Source organism: Salvelinus alpinus, chromosome 26, assembly GCF_045679555.1.
Source record: "Salvelinus alpinus chromosome 26, SLU_Salpinus.1, whole genome shotgun sequence".
In the NCBI taxonomy this organism is placed as follows: domain Eukaryota; kingdom Metazoa; phylum Chordata; class Actinopteri; order Salmoniformes; family Salmonidae; genus Salvelinus; species Salvelinus alpinus.
Genome location: NC_092111.1, coordinates 14,155,925 through 14,172,550, shown reverse-complemented (window position 1 = coordinate 14,172,550; position 16,626 = coordinate 14,155,925). Strand labels below are relative to the sequence as shown.

Here is a 16,626-nt window from a genome sequence, read left to right as displayed (position 1 = left end):
CCCGGGGAAGGACTGCCCGTTCCATGATCTCGCCATCACGGTTGACAACTCCATTGTGTCCTCCTCCCAGAGTGCTAAGAACCTTGGCGTGATCCTGGACAACACCCTGTCGTTCTCAACTAACATCAAGGCGGTGACCCGTTCCTGTAGGTTCATGCTCTACAACATTCGCAGAGTACGACCCTGCCTCACGCAGGAAGCGGCGCAGGTCCTAATCCAGGCACTTGTCATCTCCCGTCTGGATTACTGCAACTCGCTGTTGGCTGGGCTCCCTGCCTGTGCCATTAAACCCCTACAACTCATCCAGAACGCCGCAGCCCGTCTGGTGTTCAACTTTCCCAAGTTCTCTCACGTCACCCCGCTCCTCCGCTCTCTCCACTGGCTTCCAGTTGAAGCTCGCATCCGCTACAAGACCATGGTGCTTGCCTACGGAGCTGTGAGGGGAACGGCACCTCCGTACCTTCAGGCTCTGATCAGGCCCTACACCCAAACAAGGGCACTGCGTTCATCCACCTCTGGCCTGCTCGCCTCCCTACCTCTGAGGAAGTACAGTTCCCGCTCAGCCCAGTCAAAACTGTTCGCTGCTCTGGCACCCCAATGGTGGAACAAACTCCCTCACGACGCCAGGTCAGCGGAGTCAATCACCACCTTCCGGAGACACCTGAAACCCCACCTCTTTAAGGAATACCTAGGATAGGATAAAGTAATCCTTCTAACCCCCCCCCCCCTTAACAGAGTTAGATGCACTATTGTAAAGTGGTTGTTCCACTGGATATCATAAGGTGAATGCACCAATTTGTAAGTCGCTCTGGATAAGAGCGTCTGCTAAATGACTTAAATGTAATGTAAATGTAAATATTGAAGCAACATCTCAAGACATCAGTCAAGAAGTTAAAGCTTGGTTGCAAATGGCTCTTCCAAATGGACAATGACCCCAAGCATACTTCCAAAGTTGTGGCAAAATGGCTTAAGGACAACAAAGTCAAGGTATTGGAGTGGTCATCAAAGTCCTGACCTCAATCCTATAAAAAAAAGTGGGCAGAACTGAAAAAGCGTGTGCGAGCAAGGAGGCCTACAAACATGACTCAGTTACACCAGCTCTGTCAGGAGGAATGGGCCAAAATTCACCCAACTTATTGTGGGAAGCTTGTGGAAGGCTACCCGAAACATTTGACCCAAGTTAAACAATTTAAAGGCAATGCTACCAAATACTAATTGAGTGTATGTAAACTTCTGACCCACTGGGAATGCGACGAAAGAATTAAAAGCTGAAATAAATTATTCTCTCTACTATTATTCTGACATTTCACATTCTTAAAACAAAGTGGTGATCCTAACTGACCTAAGACAGGGAATTTTTACTAGGATTAAATGTCAGGAATTGTGAAAAACTGAGTTTAAATGTATTTGGCTAAGGTGTATGTAAACTTTCGACTTCAACTGATGTGAACCCTTGGATTTAATAACAGGTTGACCCTCTTTTGGCAGCAATAACCTCAACCAAATGTTTTCTGTAGTTGTGGATTAGACCTGCACAATGGTCAGGAGGAATTTTGGACCATTCCACTTTACAAAACGGTTTCAGTTCCACAATATTCTTGGGATGAAACAGTATCTCAATCGGGTTGAGGTCAGGACTGACTGGGCCACTCCATTTTCTTCTGTTCAAGCAATTGTTGTTGATTTACTTCTGTCTTTTAGGTTGTTATCCTGTTGCATCACCTAACTTCTGCTGAGCTTCAATTGGTGGACAGATAGCCTTACATTCTCCTGGAAAATGTCTTGATAAACTTGGGAATTAATTTTTCTGTCGATGAAAGCAAGCTGTCTTTGTCAGGCTGCCTGAGGCAGCAAAGCAGCCCCTACCCATGATTCTTCCTCCACCATAGTTTACAGTTGAGATGAGGTTTTGATGTTGGTGTGCTGTGCCTTTTTTTTCTCCACACAAAGTGTTGTGTGTTCCATCCAAACAACCCAACTTCAGTTTCATCTGTCCACAGAATATTTTGTCAGTAGCGCTGTGGAACATCCAGGTGCACTTTTTCAAACTTTAGAATTGCAGCAATGTTTTATTTGGACCGCAGTGGCTTCTTCCATGGTGTCCTCCCATGAACACCATTCTTGTTTATTGTTTTCCGTATTGTAGACTTGTCGACAGAAATGTTAGCATCTTCCAATGATTTCTGTAAGTCTCTAGCTGACACTAGGATTCTTCTTAACCTCATTGAGCATTCTGCGCTGTGCTCTTGCAGTCATCTTTGCAGGACAGCCACTCCTAGGGAGTGTTTTATTCATTTTACCTTATTTAACTAGGCAAGTCAGTTAAGAACAAATTCTTATTTTCAATGATGGCCTAGGAACAGTGGGTTAACTACCCTGTAGCAACAGTGCTGAAATTTCTCAATTTATAGACAATTTGTCTTACCGGACTGACTTTTAGAGATACTTTTGTAACCCTTTCCAGCTTTATGCAAGGCAACAATTCTTCATCTTAGGTCTTCTGAGATCTCTTTTGTTCGAGGCATGGTTCACATCAGGCAATGCTTCTTGTGAATAGCAAACTCACATTTTGTGAGTGTTTTATATGGGGCAGGGCAGCTGTAACCAAAATCTCCAATCTCGTCTCATTGATTGGACTCCAGGTTAGCTGACTCCTGACTCCAATTAGCTTTTCCAGAAGTCATTAGCCTACAGTAGGAGTTCATATACTTTCCCCAACCTACACTCTGAATGTTTAAATGATGTACTCAATATAGACAAGAGAAATATAATAATTTGTGTGTTATTAGTTTAAGCACACTGAGTTTGTCTGTTGTTGTCAAATGTATGCAGAAATCCAGTAAATTCCAAAGGGTTCACATACTTTTTCTTGCCACTGTATGTCTGTATTGTTACTTTGTGTGTATGTTTACTACCATGGAAACTTGGTTTTTATTTAGTCTTTGCTCCACTCTCGTCTCTCTCTTGCATAACACTCATCTCCCTTTCCCTCACTTCTATCCATATCTTGTTCTTTCTCTCTCTCTCTCTCTAGGTGGCCCATGTCATGGGTCGCCCTGGCAACAGCGGGGCCCCTCTCCCATCGAGCTGGTCAGATGGAGCTGATTGGAATTCAGAGTTCGCCCAGGAACCCCAGAGCGGATGAGAACAGGATGTGTGTTCCACCATCTCCACACAAGCAGCCCTTAACCAGACGCCAGCAACCACCGGCGGGTGTGTGTGTGGGGGGATGCCTATTCTGAGAAAGCTTCAGTGTAAAGAGAGGCTGAGAGATGTTTTTGTCAGACATGGCGGCAGAAGTGTGTGTATGCGTATCTGTGTCTGTGCGTGTGCGTGTATGCATGTGTGTGGTTGACAGACACTGCTCTACAGCTGCACTGATCACAGCTATAATGAGGCCTCAAGAGCTTTGGAGAGTTTCTCCTTTTCTCCTGTGAGTTCTATGTAAAACTCCACAGCATCATGGATAATAAGTATAGGAACTACACTATAAACACTTAACATACTGAATGTTCATGCACTTACAAACATTCCTAAAAACACACCCACATAGAGCATTCACAAAAAGCCACTGATGCAGATGCATAAACAAAAATAAATACCCTCAATTATGCATGCCGTTGTCATGGGAAATGTCATGGAAGTTACTTGTCGTTTTTAGTGTAAACCAGGGATCATCAACTAGAGTCAGCCGCTGGACGATTTTATTTCTGGAGCGGATGGTTGGGGGGCCGGAACATAATTACAAATAATTTGTAGACTGCAAATTGACCACAAGAAGCCCAAACAGATATAATATTTGACTTAAACATAATCAGATTCACATCTGCATTCTGATAAGCCACCTTCTACAGTTCAAATCTGTGACTGAAGCCCAAACCAACCTCAGTGGTCAGGAATAACTATGCATAGTCACATTTGCTTAAGGTTACCTACCTCTGTTATAAAACAAAGATGACAGAGAGGCCCCAGCTATCGACTACAATAATTCTGCACAAGATTTTCTCTTGGAGGAAAATGGAAGTACAATTATAAATCCTCTTGCTTTACTATAAAAAAACAGGTTTCGGCATAGCTGCCTTCATTAGCCTTCATGCACCTTGGCGGAAACTAGTAGCCTGGTAAAACTAGACTGAACACAGCCTTCACCATTGGAAGCAATAGTGAGTGCAACATTAAGTCTGGTTTGACCAGGCTAGTTCTTGACTGGATGACCCCAGATGTTTGAGCCTGCAGCCAGCCACACCCTGGGCCACCAGTAAGCTGCATGTGCAGGGATTTAGCTTTGTGTTACCAGTCAATATTCATATCCAGCAGTGAAATCTGTTGGAGGGGCTTAGCAACAGTGCAGGAGGTCAAAATTGGGTCAGCAGGCACTTGTCCAGTTGTGTGACAGACAGGAGGCTTTTAAGAGCTTTTGGAAAAACCAAAATGGCCAGAAAATGAAAGTTGCAAACACGGTTACTTGAGGACAGGAAGTGGGTTAGAAATCAAAGGTAGGGGCCTCCCGAGTGGTGCAGTGGTCTAAGACACTGCATCGCAGTGCTAGCTGTGCCACTTGAGATCCTTGGTTCGAGTCCAGGCTCTGTCGCAGCTGACATGGTCGCCAGGTGTACGGTGTTTCCGCCGACACATTGGTGCGGCTGGCTTCCAGGTTAAGTGGGCATTGTGTCAAGAAGCAGTGCGGCTTGGTTGAGTTGTGTTTCGGAGGATGCACGACTCTTGACCTTCGCCTCTCCTGAGTCCGTACGGTAGTTGCAGCGACGAGACAAGACTATAACTACCAACTGGATACCCCGATATTGGGGAGGAGGAAAAAAAGGGGTTAAAGAGAAAAGAAATCAAAAGGTAGCAGGAAGACGAGAGAGAGATGGATAGGCAGGAGAGAAAGGGGAGAGGAAATGGTGAAAGGAAGAGAGAGAGTGAGGAAATGGGGTATGAATGAGCTGCTAACAGAGAGACAAACAGTGAGACAAAGGATCCATAGCTAGGGCCCAGACTGAGAGTCGAGAGCAAGCGTGCCAGACAGACTGTTTGTGACATTTCTGAAGAGTGACTTCCCTGCAGGCCATGGGAATTCAGAACAGCAGGCGCTTGTCTGCATACCTCCTGGCATACCTCACGGGTAAACCATTTAGATTTTTTTTTGTATCATCAGTTTCTGGCATCCAATTCTGCTTTCCCTTCTCTCTTTCTCCTGATCCACCAAGGACATGTTCTCCCTTTCCCTACTCTATTTTGTCATCTTTCTCTTCCTCTTACTGTATCTCCATAGTGTCTAGCTACCCACACCCACTATCCCCCTCTAGACAAAGACTCGACCCTCCTCTACTCCACTGATCATTGCGACCTCAGTGGGGCTTTAGAATCAGATGATGTCACTTTTTTGGAGGGTCTTTAAAGCACAGCTGAGCAGCTCTTGTTGCCTAGAGGCGTTCCCCCCAGCGAGAGCGAGCTACTGACATTAACCATAAGGTCAAGGTCTAAATTAAATAAACCGTTCAAACCTCAATAGCAATACTGAAGAAAAGGCGAAATCCAGGACTTACAAATAAAACCAACGGTATCTAAAGGAGCACAATGCTTGAAAGAACAAGCGTGTGTGTGTGTGTGTGTGTGTGTCTATGCACACGTGTCTGTGCACAAGCAGGGGGCATCCATGATTAATAGACTGCAGTAAATTGTTAATCACGAGCAATGATTCTAATTGTCTGATTCATACGTGAGGAGGAGAATGGGGAAGTGTGGGACCGTGGAGGAATACAGAGGAGTGTGAAGGTAGGGCAGAAAGAGGAGAACGAGGTTATGATGGAGAGAGGAGCGTTGTGGTGTTACAGAAGAGAGGAGGAAATGAGGAGTGTATTATTAAGGATAATGTGTGACGTCTGGGCCTAGACTACCAGAAGAGTAGTAAATGTAACCAGCACTCCACACTCTGAATTGACTCATTCTAACAGCTAAATTAATGGGCAGGTAGCAACAACGTAACCACATGCAACATTGGGATTTGCATTAGTATATGCATCAAAAGTCCCAATGCAAAGTGACCTCACTTTTCCATTGTTGGAGTTAATACATAAAACCGATCAGAATTCCTGTCGGAAAATGTTTCCCAGGGTGTGATGTAATATAGAGGAACAGCCTGATCCCTATAATGTAAACTCCAACAGAAATAACTTCAAATCTATAACTTCAAATTAATCAAAATTGCCATGACTACTGGTTTCAACAACATTTTCAGCCAACTTACAAGCAAATACTTTGAATTTATTGTTACAACAACTTGCAAAATTGCTAGCCAACTAGTCTGCTAACGTTAGCCATACTACCCTGCTTACGTTAGCACTGAATGAGTCAGTCAGTTGCTATCAACAATTAGCTTACAGCTACATTAAAGTAAACCAACGTTTAGGAAATACATAACGCCATAATATTAGCTACTGTATATGCAGTTATTTTAGCCAGCAAGCTAGCCAGCCAGCTAACGTTAGCTATTTAGCCAACTAGCTATTAGCTTAGACAGCCTAGCCTACCACCACAGTTATAATCAGCAAGCTAGAATCCAACTACTGGAGACCAGCTAGAAAAAAACAAATACAACACAACTAAAACATAACTGCAGATTAAAAGCAAAGAGAGAGCAGAGACTTACAGATTGATGGTTGGGGCCCATCCAATGATAAAACTTTGAAAAGAGTGCAGGTGGAGTTAGCTACCAAAGCGAGGAGGAGGCGAGTGCTTCACCCAGCAGAAATCCAAAATAGATAGATTCTAGATGTCTGTCAACTAGCGTGCTAGCACTAAGCCAAGGTGGAAAAAGTTACAAAACTCCCGTAGCCTATTTCACAGCGAACATGGCAAAAGTTGACAAAACAAAAAGGAGAACAGATGAGGTACTACACAATTAAAGCAAGTAGGTATGATATTCTCTTTCGTTTTGAGCCCATGGCAAGCACCAGAGCCTGCCGTGCTAACAGGTTCCCACTAGATAACACAGCCACAAAGTCTGTGAGAAGCATGATGTGTAGTCAACATTAGCCAGCTCCAGCTAGCTACAGAGCTAGCATACAAACTCGGTAGCAGAGTAGATCCTCCATATGAGAAATAGTGCATTGCGAGAAATAGTGCATTGTGGATAGTTTAGAAGTTATCTGGAAATAATAAATATGTAATAACCCCAAAACATGATCTGGTTACCTATAAGTTACTAAGTCTTTGACCACACTGTGTTGTTACATTGGTGAGTAAAAATTCATGCTTCCTACCCTTTCGGTGGCAACCCAACCAGGATTTACCACTAACTTCAGGAAAGGTGATGTCAAGGTGCAAGGAAATAATACCTTCCTAAGTAACTCCACTACAAAGAGTTGTGTCAAGTATTCTTCAAATAACCCCAAAACTCATAGAAATGTTCTCATAAACACACTCTTTTCCCTCTTACATGTACAACATATGGCACACAGACAAAACACATCTGTAAATGTCCATCTCCCCTACCGCCATCAACACGCTGGGGTAAACCACTGCTGCTCAGCTTCTCACAGGACTGAGCTAATAGACTATCTAAACCCCCTTTCACACAACGTTAGCTTTCTCTGTGTGTGTTTCTTCATCCTGAAATCTCTGTGAATATGAGTGGCACACCTTGTCCCGAGGTGGAGTGTGCTGTATTTCACCACTGGGACAAAAAGGGGCTTGTCACTGACACCAGTCACTATGGCATTAAATCACAAGCTCTGTTCGGCACCGCAACTGCGGCTATGCCGGACACACTGCAGAGAGAAGGGACAGAGAGAGCTGGAGGGAGGGGAGAGGTAAGACTGTGTGTCGGCTCACCCCTCCATCCAGGCTAGACTTCCTCAGTAAGAGATGTAGCCCTGAAGAGACAAAGTAAGTCAATAACATAAGGGTACTAAATAAGGACAACCTTTTAAGTGACTTATACCATCTTCATAAGACATATAAAGGTGTTTTACATTGCTAATGTTATGACTGTGTCATGTCCTCATCAAGTACATACACTACGGGTCAAAAGTTTAAGAACACCTACTCATTCAAGGGTTTTTCTTTATTTTTACTATTTTCTACATTTTAGAATAATAGTGAAGACATCAAAACTATGAAATAACACATATAGAATCATGTATTAACCAAAAAAAAGTGTTAAACAAATCAAAATATATTTTATATTAGAGATTCTTCCAATAGCCACCCTTTGCCTTGATAACAGCTTTGCACACTCTTGGCAATATGTACATAGCCCATCTGTAAATAGCCCATCCAACTACCTCATCCCCATACTGTATTTATTTATTTAACTTGCTCCTTTGCACCCCAGTATCTCTACTTGCACATTCATCTTCTGCACATCCATCACTCAAGTGTTTAATTGGTATATTGTAATTACTTCGCCACCTTGGCCTATTTATTGCCTAATCTCCCTTATCTTACCTCATTTGCACACACTGTATATATACTTTTTTCCTACTGTATCATTGACTGTATGTTTGCTTATTCCGTGTGCAACTCTGTGTTGTTGTATGTGTCGAACTGCTTTGCTTTATCTTGGCCAGGTCGCAGTTGTAAATGAGAGCTTGTTCTCAACTAGCCTACCTGGTTAAATAAAGGTGAAGAAAAAAATGGGAAAAAAAATCTCAACCAGCTTCACCTGGAATGCTTTTCCAAGCAGTCTTGAAGGAGTTCCCACATATGCAGAGCACTCGTTGGCTGCTTTTCTTTCACTCTGCGGTCCGACTCATCCCAAACCATCTCAATTTGGTTGAGGTCGGGGGATTGTGGAGGCAAGGACATCTGATGCAGCCCTCCATCACTCTCCTTCTTGGTAAAAAAGCCATTTTGATCGGTAGTGTATATGCCACAGAAATGTCTACGAAGAAATCCGGAACAACATCCAGAAGTGTCTATAAGCAACAAAGGTCAATCGATCGGCTAAAAGCAACAAAGGTCAAAGGTCAATTGATCGGCTAAGAAGGATATGTACAGAAGATTCAAACTACAAAAACGGATGCTAGGAACTGTGAAGACACTAAATACACTAAGAAACCGAGTTGGTCAGTCGTAGACAATCTCGTCTGGTTTGAATCCTAAAACGACACTCACTTTAATTATTCCAATATTAAGTATGGTGTTCCACAAGGTTCTGTGGTAGCACCTATGCTGTTCTCATCAAATACAACTCTTACACGCAAACCACACTGGACACGCTGCGCGAGTGAGCATTACACATACATGTTATTCAATAATTTCACCCACACCACTCGCACAAGCGTCATCAGAATCCCCCCGATCAGTGATCATCAAAATCCCAACGATCAGACATTCAGATCCTCATTAGGACCATCTCAAGAACACAATAATTTTATTTTATTTTTTTTAAATTTTATCCCATTTTCTCCCCCCTTTTTGTGGTATCCAATCGCTAGTAATTACTATCTTGTCTCATCGCTACAACTCCCGTACGGGCTCGGGAGAGACGAAGGTCGAAAGCCATGCATCCTCCGAAGCACAACCCAACCAAGCCGCACTGCTTCTTAACACAGCGCGCCTCCAACCCGGAAGCCAGCCGCACCAATGTGTCGGAGGAAACACCGTGTACCTGGCCCCCCTTGGTTAGCGCGCACTGCGCCCGGCCCGCCACTGGAGTCGCTGGAGCGCGATGAGACAAGGATATCCCTACCGGCCAAACCCTCCCTAACCCGGACGACGCTAGCCCAATTGTGCGTCGCCCCACGGACCTCCCGGTCGCGGCCGGCTGCGACAGAGCCTGGGCGCGAACCCAGAGACTCTGGTGGCGCAGTTAGCACTGCGATGCAGTGCCCTAGACCACTGCGCCACCCGGGAGGCCAAGAACACAATAATTTGGCTAAATCTCCAGTAAATTAATAGCAAACAATAAAGTGCCCTACTTCAACAACACCAACTACATCTGACCAATTGTCTGCAGTCCCAAATCATAACTTTACAAAGACGGTCCTTATTTCTAAGCATATACAAATGTATATCACTTTGTCTGACAAGTTTCTAGTACCATGTTAACTTTGAGCAACTATATTTTCCCTTTTTTCAGTAAATTGGTCAGCTATTCAATTATGCAACCGACTTTAAAAAGACTGTCAAAACGAATTGTTTGCCATGATGTTTCCTGTAGAATGGCAAGATATTTTATTAATGTTGATCTGATTGACAGGAGGGGCTAACTTACTTCTCCCCATAGCTCTCTGTCTTAGGTGCAGACTATCCCTCAAATAGCTCCTATTCGGCTACTCCCTGACTCAACAAGTCTTTCTCCCTGCCAGTCCTTCAGGTAACTCCTACGCCATGGTTTTGGATCCAAGATGGCATAACAGTCTGGGGATCTTAAAATATATGCCCTCTTTTACATCAAAGACTGCCAACCCAGACGCCCACCGTCATCCTGACTATCCCCTCCGTCCACATGCACGCCTTGGATAATAAGTGATGGTGTGTAGTGATGGTTAAGAATAGAGTGGGGTCCAATGGAACACAGTTTCACACTCCAATATCGTTTTCAAACTATATCACGCCGAACTAAACCATACTGTCCTCGCTCGGGTATACGCTGTGAAAGTGACCTCCCCACAGTATTGTTTTTAAACTTTTGTAGTTTTTTGTATGTTATATATAATATATATGGCCATGTTTTCATGAATTTGATGATATGATCTTGAAGCCCATTCAAAACAGTATGGGACTGGATACGGAAGTAAAGCAGAGGGGGTCATCACATTTAATTTGCACATTGTCCTTTCCAGAACAGTTACAGCAACAACCAGGCCAGCTCAGTACAGCTTGTTTTGGCTCAGCTCCGCAGTGTGAGCCCTCAGGTGGGGTAAACTGCAGCTGTCCCCTCCAGCTTTGGCACTGGCCTCAACTCTGAGTCAAAGTCCTGAATCAAAACAAAAAGCATGCAAGTTGCTCTGGGCAAAAGCTATCTGTTAAGGAAAGGAATTATGGTCATATGAATTTAACAATGCATATAAATTGGTAATGAAGAGATGATATAACAGAAGAGATGGTGTAATTAGACTCCCCACGCCCTCTCACCAATGCGCTGCTCTAACACTCCTGACACAAACAAACACACATTAGCGCCTCACCCTTCCACTGCAGACAAAGAACATAATCATCTTCACAGGAGCGAATTTATTTTCGGGGACTTTGTGCAGGTCAGAGGAGAGGAGAGGATTAGACTGTTTCTTACTGCTTTTGTCAATGTGATATATCCCATCCTGTCCTATTAGTTGTCTGCACTGGTTGCTGTGTATTGCGTAATTGATTGCTGAGTAATTGTAGGTGTAAACCATATATTTATACAGTAGGCTAAATATATGTGTGTGACTGGGTGTAGCCAGTGTTTTGTCATTTTTTGCCCACTCATTCTCTAAATAACAACATATTCTGCCCAAAATTAAGCCCCATAGCCGGTGTTTTAACTCTGACAGTGATACGCGATGCACTATTGGCAAAACATCCATCAATGCTTCCCGACAGTCCCACGGTTACATAACTAGATTACAATGAGCACGCGAATTAATCGCCCAGCGAGTGAGGTATTTGGGGAGACGTGAGACCACCCACCCCGCCCAAATGTTCTGTTAGGCTATGGACAACGGGTCCAGTTCAGGAATTCGGGTAGATGTTCATTGAAACAATAGAAGAGCGAGCAGTCGGGCATGGTTGATGCCAAGCCTCAAGAATAGACATAACGTCATCATCCTCTCTAACCCACATGCGCAGTCAACGCCATTAGAGAAGGCTGGAGAAAGCATGAGCGCAGTAGGAGCAGGCCAAACGGGTCTCACCCTTAACAATAAATACGTACCGCACAATAAATATGTACCAGAAATCAACTTTATTTGTTTTTACATAATTTCAAAAGGCACATTTTTATTCAGTCCATTTCCCTGCCAATATTCCCCCTTCAAGCCCAAATCTGACGAAGCAATATTGGTGACTGCCGGGAACTAAAGCACGCATGACCACACATTTTCATATACATGCCTATTTCTAATCCCAACAAATTAAACATATACATTAAGCCTATTATCCGTTTTAAAATTATTAGAATTTGTTGACGCACAGTCGAGGCCTTGACAGGCCTGTGTTCTCAACAACTTTGAACATTGTTGATAATACATGCACCCTAAACCAACATTGTTTTAAGAGGTTTCCCATGTATATTTTTTTATGCATTCCAGTTGTTGGCTCAAAGCTTTCTAATCATCAGAATAACATCCATTCTAGGAGATAAACCGTGTCTTATGAAATATTAAATATACGTGTGCCATTTGATTTCAAACATCAAATTAATTGAATATACAAAAAAAAGAGGCTTTCGGGAAGATAATTAAAGTAAATGTGTAGAGAATAAACAACAAATGTAACACCTGGCGTCTTTCAGCCTTTCTAGGCCAACATGACACCATTTAGAATCTGAGGAGAACCTGAGAAACACTCATTTTTCTTCGGCTAGCCTAAAACAGTTGGCTGGCATCCAAAAAGTAGCCTAAATACAGCTGTTTTTCGTTAATTATCATGAGGAAAAATATGTCTTACCATATGCTGGTCTTAAATTGGTTATCTCAGTCATTTTGGGGTTGAAATGGCTGTGTTGTTGTCAGAAAAAAAAGATTAAAATAAAACAATTAAAACTCGCAGGTTTCTATTTTATTTCCATGAATGATCTTGTCCCTCCGCTTTTTCTTAAGGTCAGATGAGGCAACGATATTTGACCGTGATATTTTTCTCTGTCCGAAATTACTGTTTTGATTCTGTGGCTTCTCAATGATGCGCTCCGGATGGCGCTTGCGCTTGCTTCTTCCCACTCCAGTTTCGAGCTCGGGTGCGGCTTCTGAGCGCGACTACTACAACCAGAGTTGGTTTCCCCCCCTGATAACGGGGAGTCGAGGGGAGAATCTCAATTGATTAACTTGATACCTCGCGTCCCCTCTTCTCGCCTCTTTCTCAAAACACATTGGATGAGAAGGTCAAAGGTCCCGCCCCTCCAAACTCTTCTCATCCAATCATATCGCCCTTCACTGCCAAGAACTGCCAAGAAGCTACCAAGAATTGGCGAATGAGAACAAAGCAGTGGAATTGGCCGCAATGAGGATAGGGCTAGGGAGGGATCCAGAAGACGAGAATCTTTTTTGTTGCACTTGTTAAGTACAACTGTTTTTCACAGTATAGCAACCAACTTGAAATAAAATTATGGGATGTTGATGTAATCTTATTTTTAACCCCTACAGATGTCAGATCTTAACTTGATCACTCTTTTGTCTGGGAGAATTTTGCTGTTGCATCAGGAAATTCAAACGATTCCTTGAAAATGAGCAGTTGTCTTTCTCTCCAGGCTGGGGCAGTAGAGTCATTGGGACCAGGTCTGCTATCAAAATAATATTCTCTCTCGCTCTCTCAAACATTAAGCCTAGGTCCTATTACTGCAACATTCAAATGGCAATTTCTCGCATGGAATAGCCTTCATTTCTCAGAACAAGAATAGACTGACACGTTTCAGAAGAAAGTGCAATGCATTGCATTACATTACATATTGGCTTATAGACAGGGTTGGGGAGTAACTGATTAGTAACTGAATAAATCCGTTACATGTAATCTGATTACCAAAAAAAATCTGTTGTTACCAGCTAAAAATATTGTAATCAGATTACATATACTTTGGAAAAACTAGATGATTACTTCTTGGATTACTTTTAAATTCAGAAAGGATGTTTGTGGGGGGAAAAAAGACATTATGACACTATTCTGTTTTTCTCAATGACAAATGCAATTCAGCATTGAAAAAAGGCGCAAGTTTAAGTTCCACCTGAGCGAGTCTGACCACAAGCCAGAGACCACTATGAATACACCAAATGTGTTTGATGGATCCTGTTTGTCTTATTCTAAAGCCTATTAAGGGGAAAGTAATCAAAAAGTAACTGAAAGTACAGGTATATATAACTGTAATGGATTACATTTAGAAAAGACCCTACCCAACCCTGCTTATAGAGAAAGAAGTAATTATTTGTGCCGATGTAGAAGTGGGGTTGGGAGTACTCAGCAGGGTCTGTCATTTCATTGGGAACTGTGCTCTACAAACCCAGCAGCACTGCAATGCATTGATTACACTGTATTTGAAACATCAAAGACTTTTTGGGCTGTAGATAAAAGTAGAGTACCTGTGTTGTGAAATGTGTGTCTCAAATTTATGAAAATTAAGAACAGTGGTGAGCAAAATACTAAATTGTGATACTTGAGTAAAAGCACAAGTAAATGCTATACAACAAATTCCATATATTAAGCTAACCAGATGGCATGATTTATTTTTATTTAAAGAATTATATATAGACAGCCAGGGGCACATTCCAACACTCAGACATAATTTACAAGCGCAGTATTTGTGTAAAATTGAGTCCACCAGATCAGAGGCTGTAGCGATGACAACACATTATATTGATAGGTGATTTGGACCATATTGCTGTCCTGCCTGAGCATTTGAAATGTAATAAGGACTTTTGGGTGTCAGGAAAAATGTATGTTACTAAAAAGTACACGTTTTCTTTAGGAATGTCGTGGCGTAAAAGCTGTCAAACATATAAATAGTAAATTACTGATATCCCCCCAAAAAACGACTTAAGTAGTAGTTCAAAGTATTTTTACTTAGTTGCTTTACACCACTGCTGACGACACACGAACACACACAAGCGTGTGTGTATTACTGTGAGGTAGTAACAGCTGAGCATTGGTATTGTGATTTATGTTGATTTGTTCTGAATATATATTGGTTACCATGGAATTAATACTGGTATGTAGAAAAACAAACGTTGCTCCACAGCGCTGCCCATCCATCCCCATGCTAATGCAAAATTGTATCAATGCAAAACTGGTCAATAAAACACAAATTAGTAGACATGAGTGTGATTGTGTGTTTCGTGATCAACAGGATAAACTTGACTTAAACCTTATATTTCTGCAGTGTAGCAAATCCTTGATTGGGCTGAATAGAAACCTCTGGACACACACACACACACAAAACAAGGGTTGGGCTCACTTCAGAATTGAGTTAAGAATGCCTCAAATTCCAATTCAGTTCTTGAATTTTAATTGAAGTAGTGAACAGGATAAAGAATTGCCATTTTAATTAAAAGGAAATATAATTGAATTCAGTGAAATTCAATGAAATGCAAATGCCTAGTCTATTATATTAAAAAAATACATATTGTACATAAAACAAACATGTCATTATATACAGTACATGCATATACAATATTATCAAAACAATTTATTTTCAGGACAAACTCTCAAAATGAATGATCAAGGAAAATAAACCTGTATGTGAATATTCTAAAGGTATTATATGTCATTAATCACTTAAATCTTGTTCAATATGGGGAAAATTCTCAATTTCCCAGAATACAATAGTTTAACCCTCAAGCTGACCCTGAGGCCTCCAAAAATATACCAAACAAATGAAATGGTAGGTGGAAATATCATTGGCTATTCTAATGCTCTGTTCACATGCCATCGGTGTTAAGGGAGCTCTTAGTTCCCAGTGGGAAAACCCTCCAACTCGGAATTACAAGTGGGAGACTGAAAAAAAATTATTACCCAAGTTGCCACATTTCACCACTGACCTTTTACCTTTTCAACCAAAAGATGACAACAAATCCGTTTTTGACAATTACAACCATATTAGTATGGAGAATGTAGTTAGTTTGACCATATATCATTGTAAACCAAGCTAGCTTTACTATTAGCAATGTTAGCTAGCTAAAATCTTATTGATTGAAGAATTGTTCTGACTTCAAAGGCACGTGAACACATTCATATCGGACTTACGACTTCCCATGAGCACTTGAAGACACCCTAAGCACTAAGGTTAAAAGAGTATATAAACATTGTTTCCAGAGAAAATAGATTTTTTGGTATATGGAAGTGTGACCTGTCAAATTCAATTAAAATGTATGTTCTATGACAGGAATTTCTTTGAATTGCATTGAATCACAGAATATCCATTATATTGACCAGATACTCAAATGGCCACTAACAACGAAATTAAATGCCTTCAAAAATGCAAGGCAGTCGGGAGGAGGCAAGATCAGGTGGGACAATTCTAGCCAATGAGAGGGCAGGTACACGCGTGAACAACGGGCACAACATCGATATGAAGTGTTTTTTCTCAAAGTTGCCAGGATGTCAAGTGTCCTACTTATATCAGTACACTCATAACAGCCTAAGCATTACGAAACTTCTGTTCGATCAAATAAGCCACACGTAGCAAATAAACCATCTTTTTTTTGTTAACCAAATTTGACACTCATTGACCTCCATACAAAAAGAAAAAAAAAACTAGCAACCGCCACCTGTTGGCGAAGACAGATGTTGGGCCTAGTTATCCCTCCCACTCCGCCTCTTCCTCTTTGACCCAATTAAATTCCACTTCCTGTCACTCAAACTCAAATTCTACATCTTGTGGGGTGTGGCCTATTCAATTAGAATTTTAACACGAGTTGAATGGAAGTCAATTCCAAAATTCCGAATTAAGCCCAACCCTGACACACACCTCAGTTGCAAACTCCTCGCATCCTC

General features: G+C 42.0%; 1 protein-coding gene across 1 annotated transcript in view; it reads right to left on the bottom strand.

Annotated features, from left to right (window-relative positions):
• The window catches only part of LOC139554788 (synaptotagmin-11-like), a 31,599-nt gene extending 18,569 nt beyond the window's left edge, over window positions 1–13,030 (bottom strand). The window contains exon 1 of the mRNA XM_071367936.1: window positions 12,598–13,030. Coding sequence (XP_071224037.1) covers window positions 12,598–12,631 — 34 coding nt within the window. The 5' untranslated portion in view covers window positions 12,632–13,030. The remainder of the gene's footprint in view (window positions 1–12,597) is intronic.
• Between the last annotated feature and the right edge of the window lie 3,596 nt (window positions 13,031–16,626).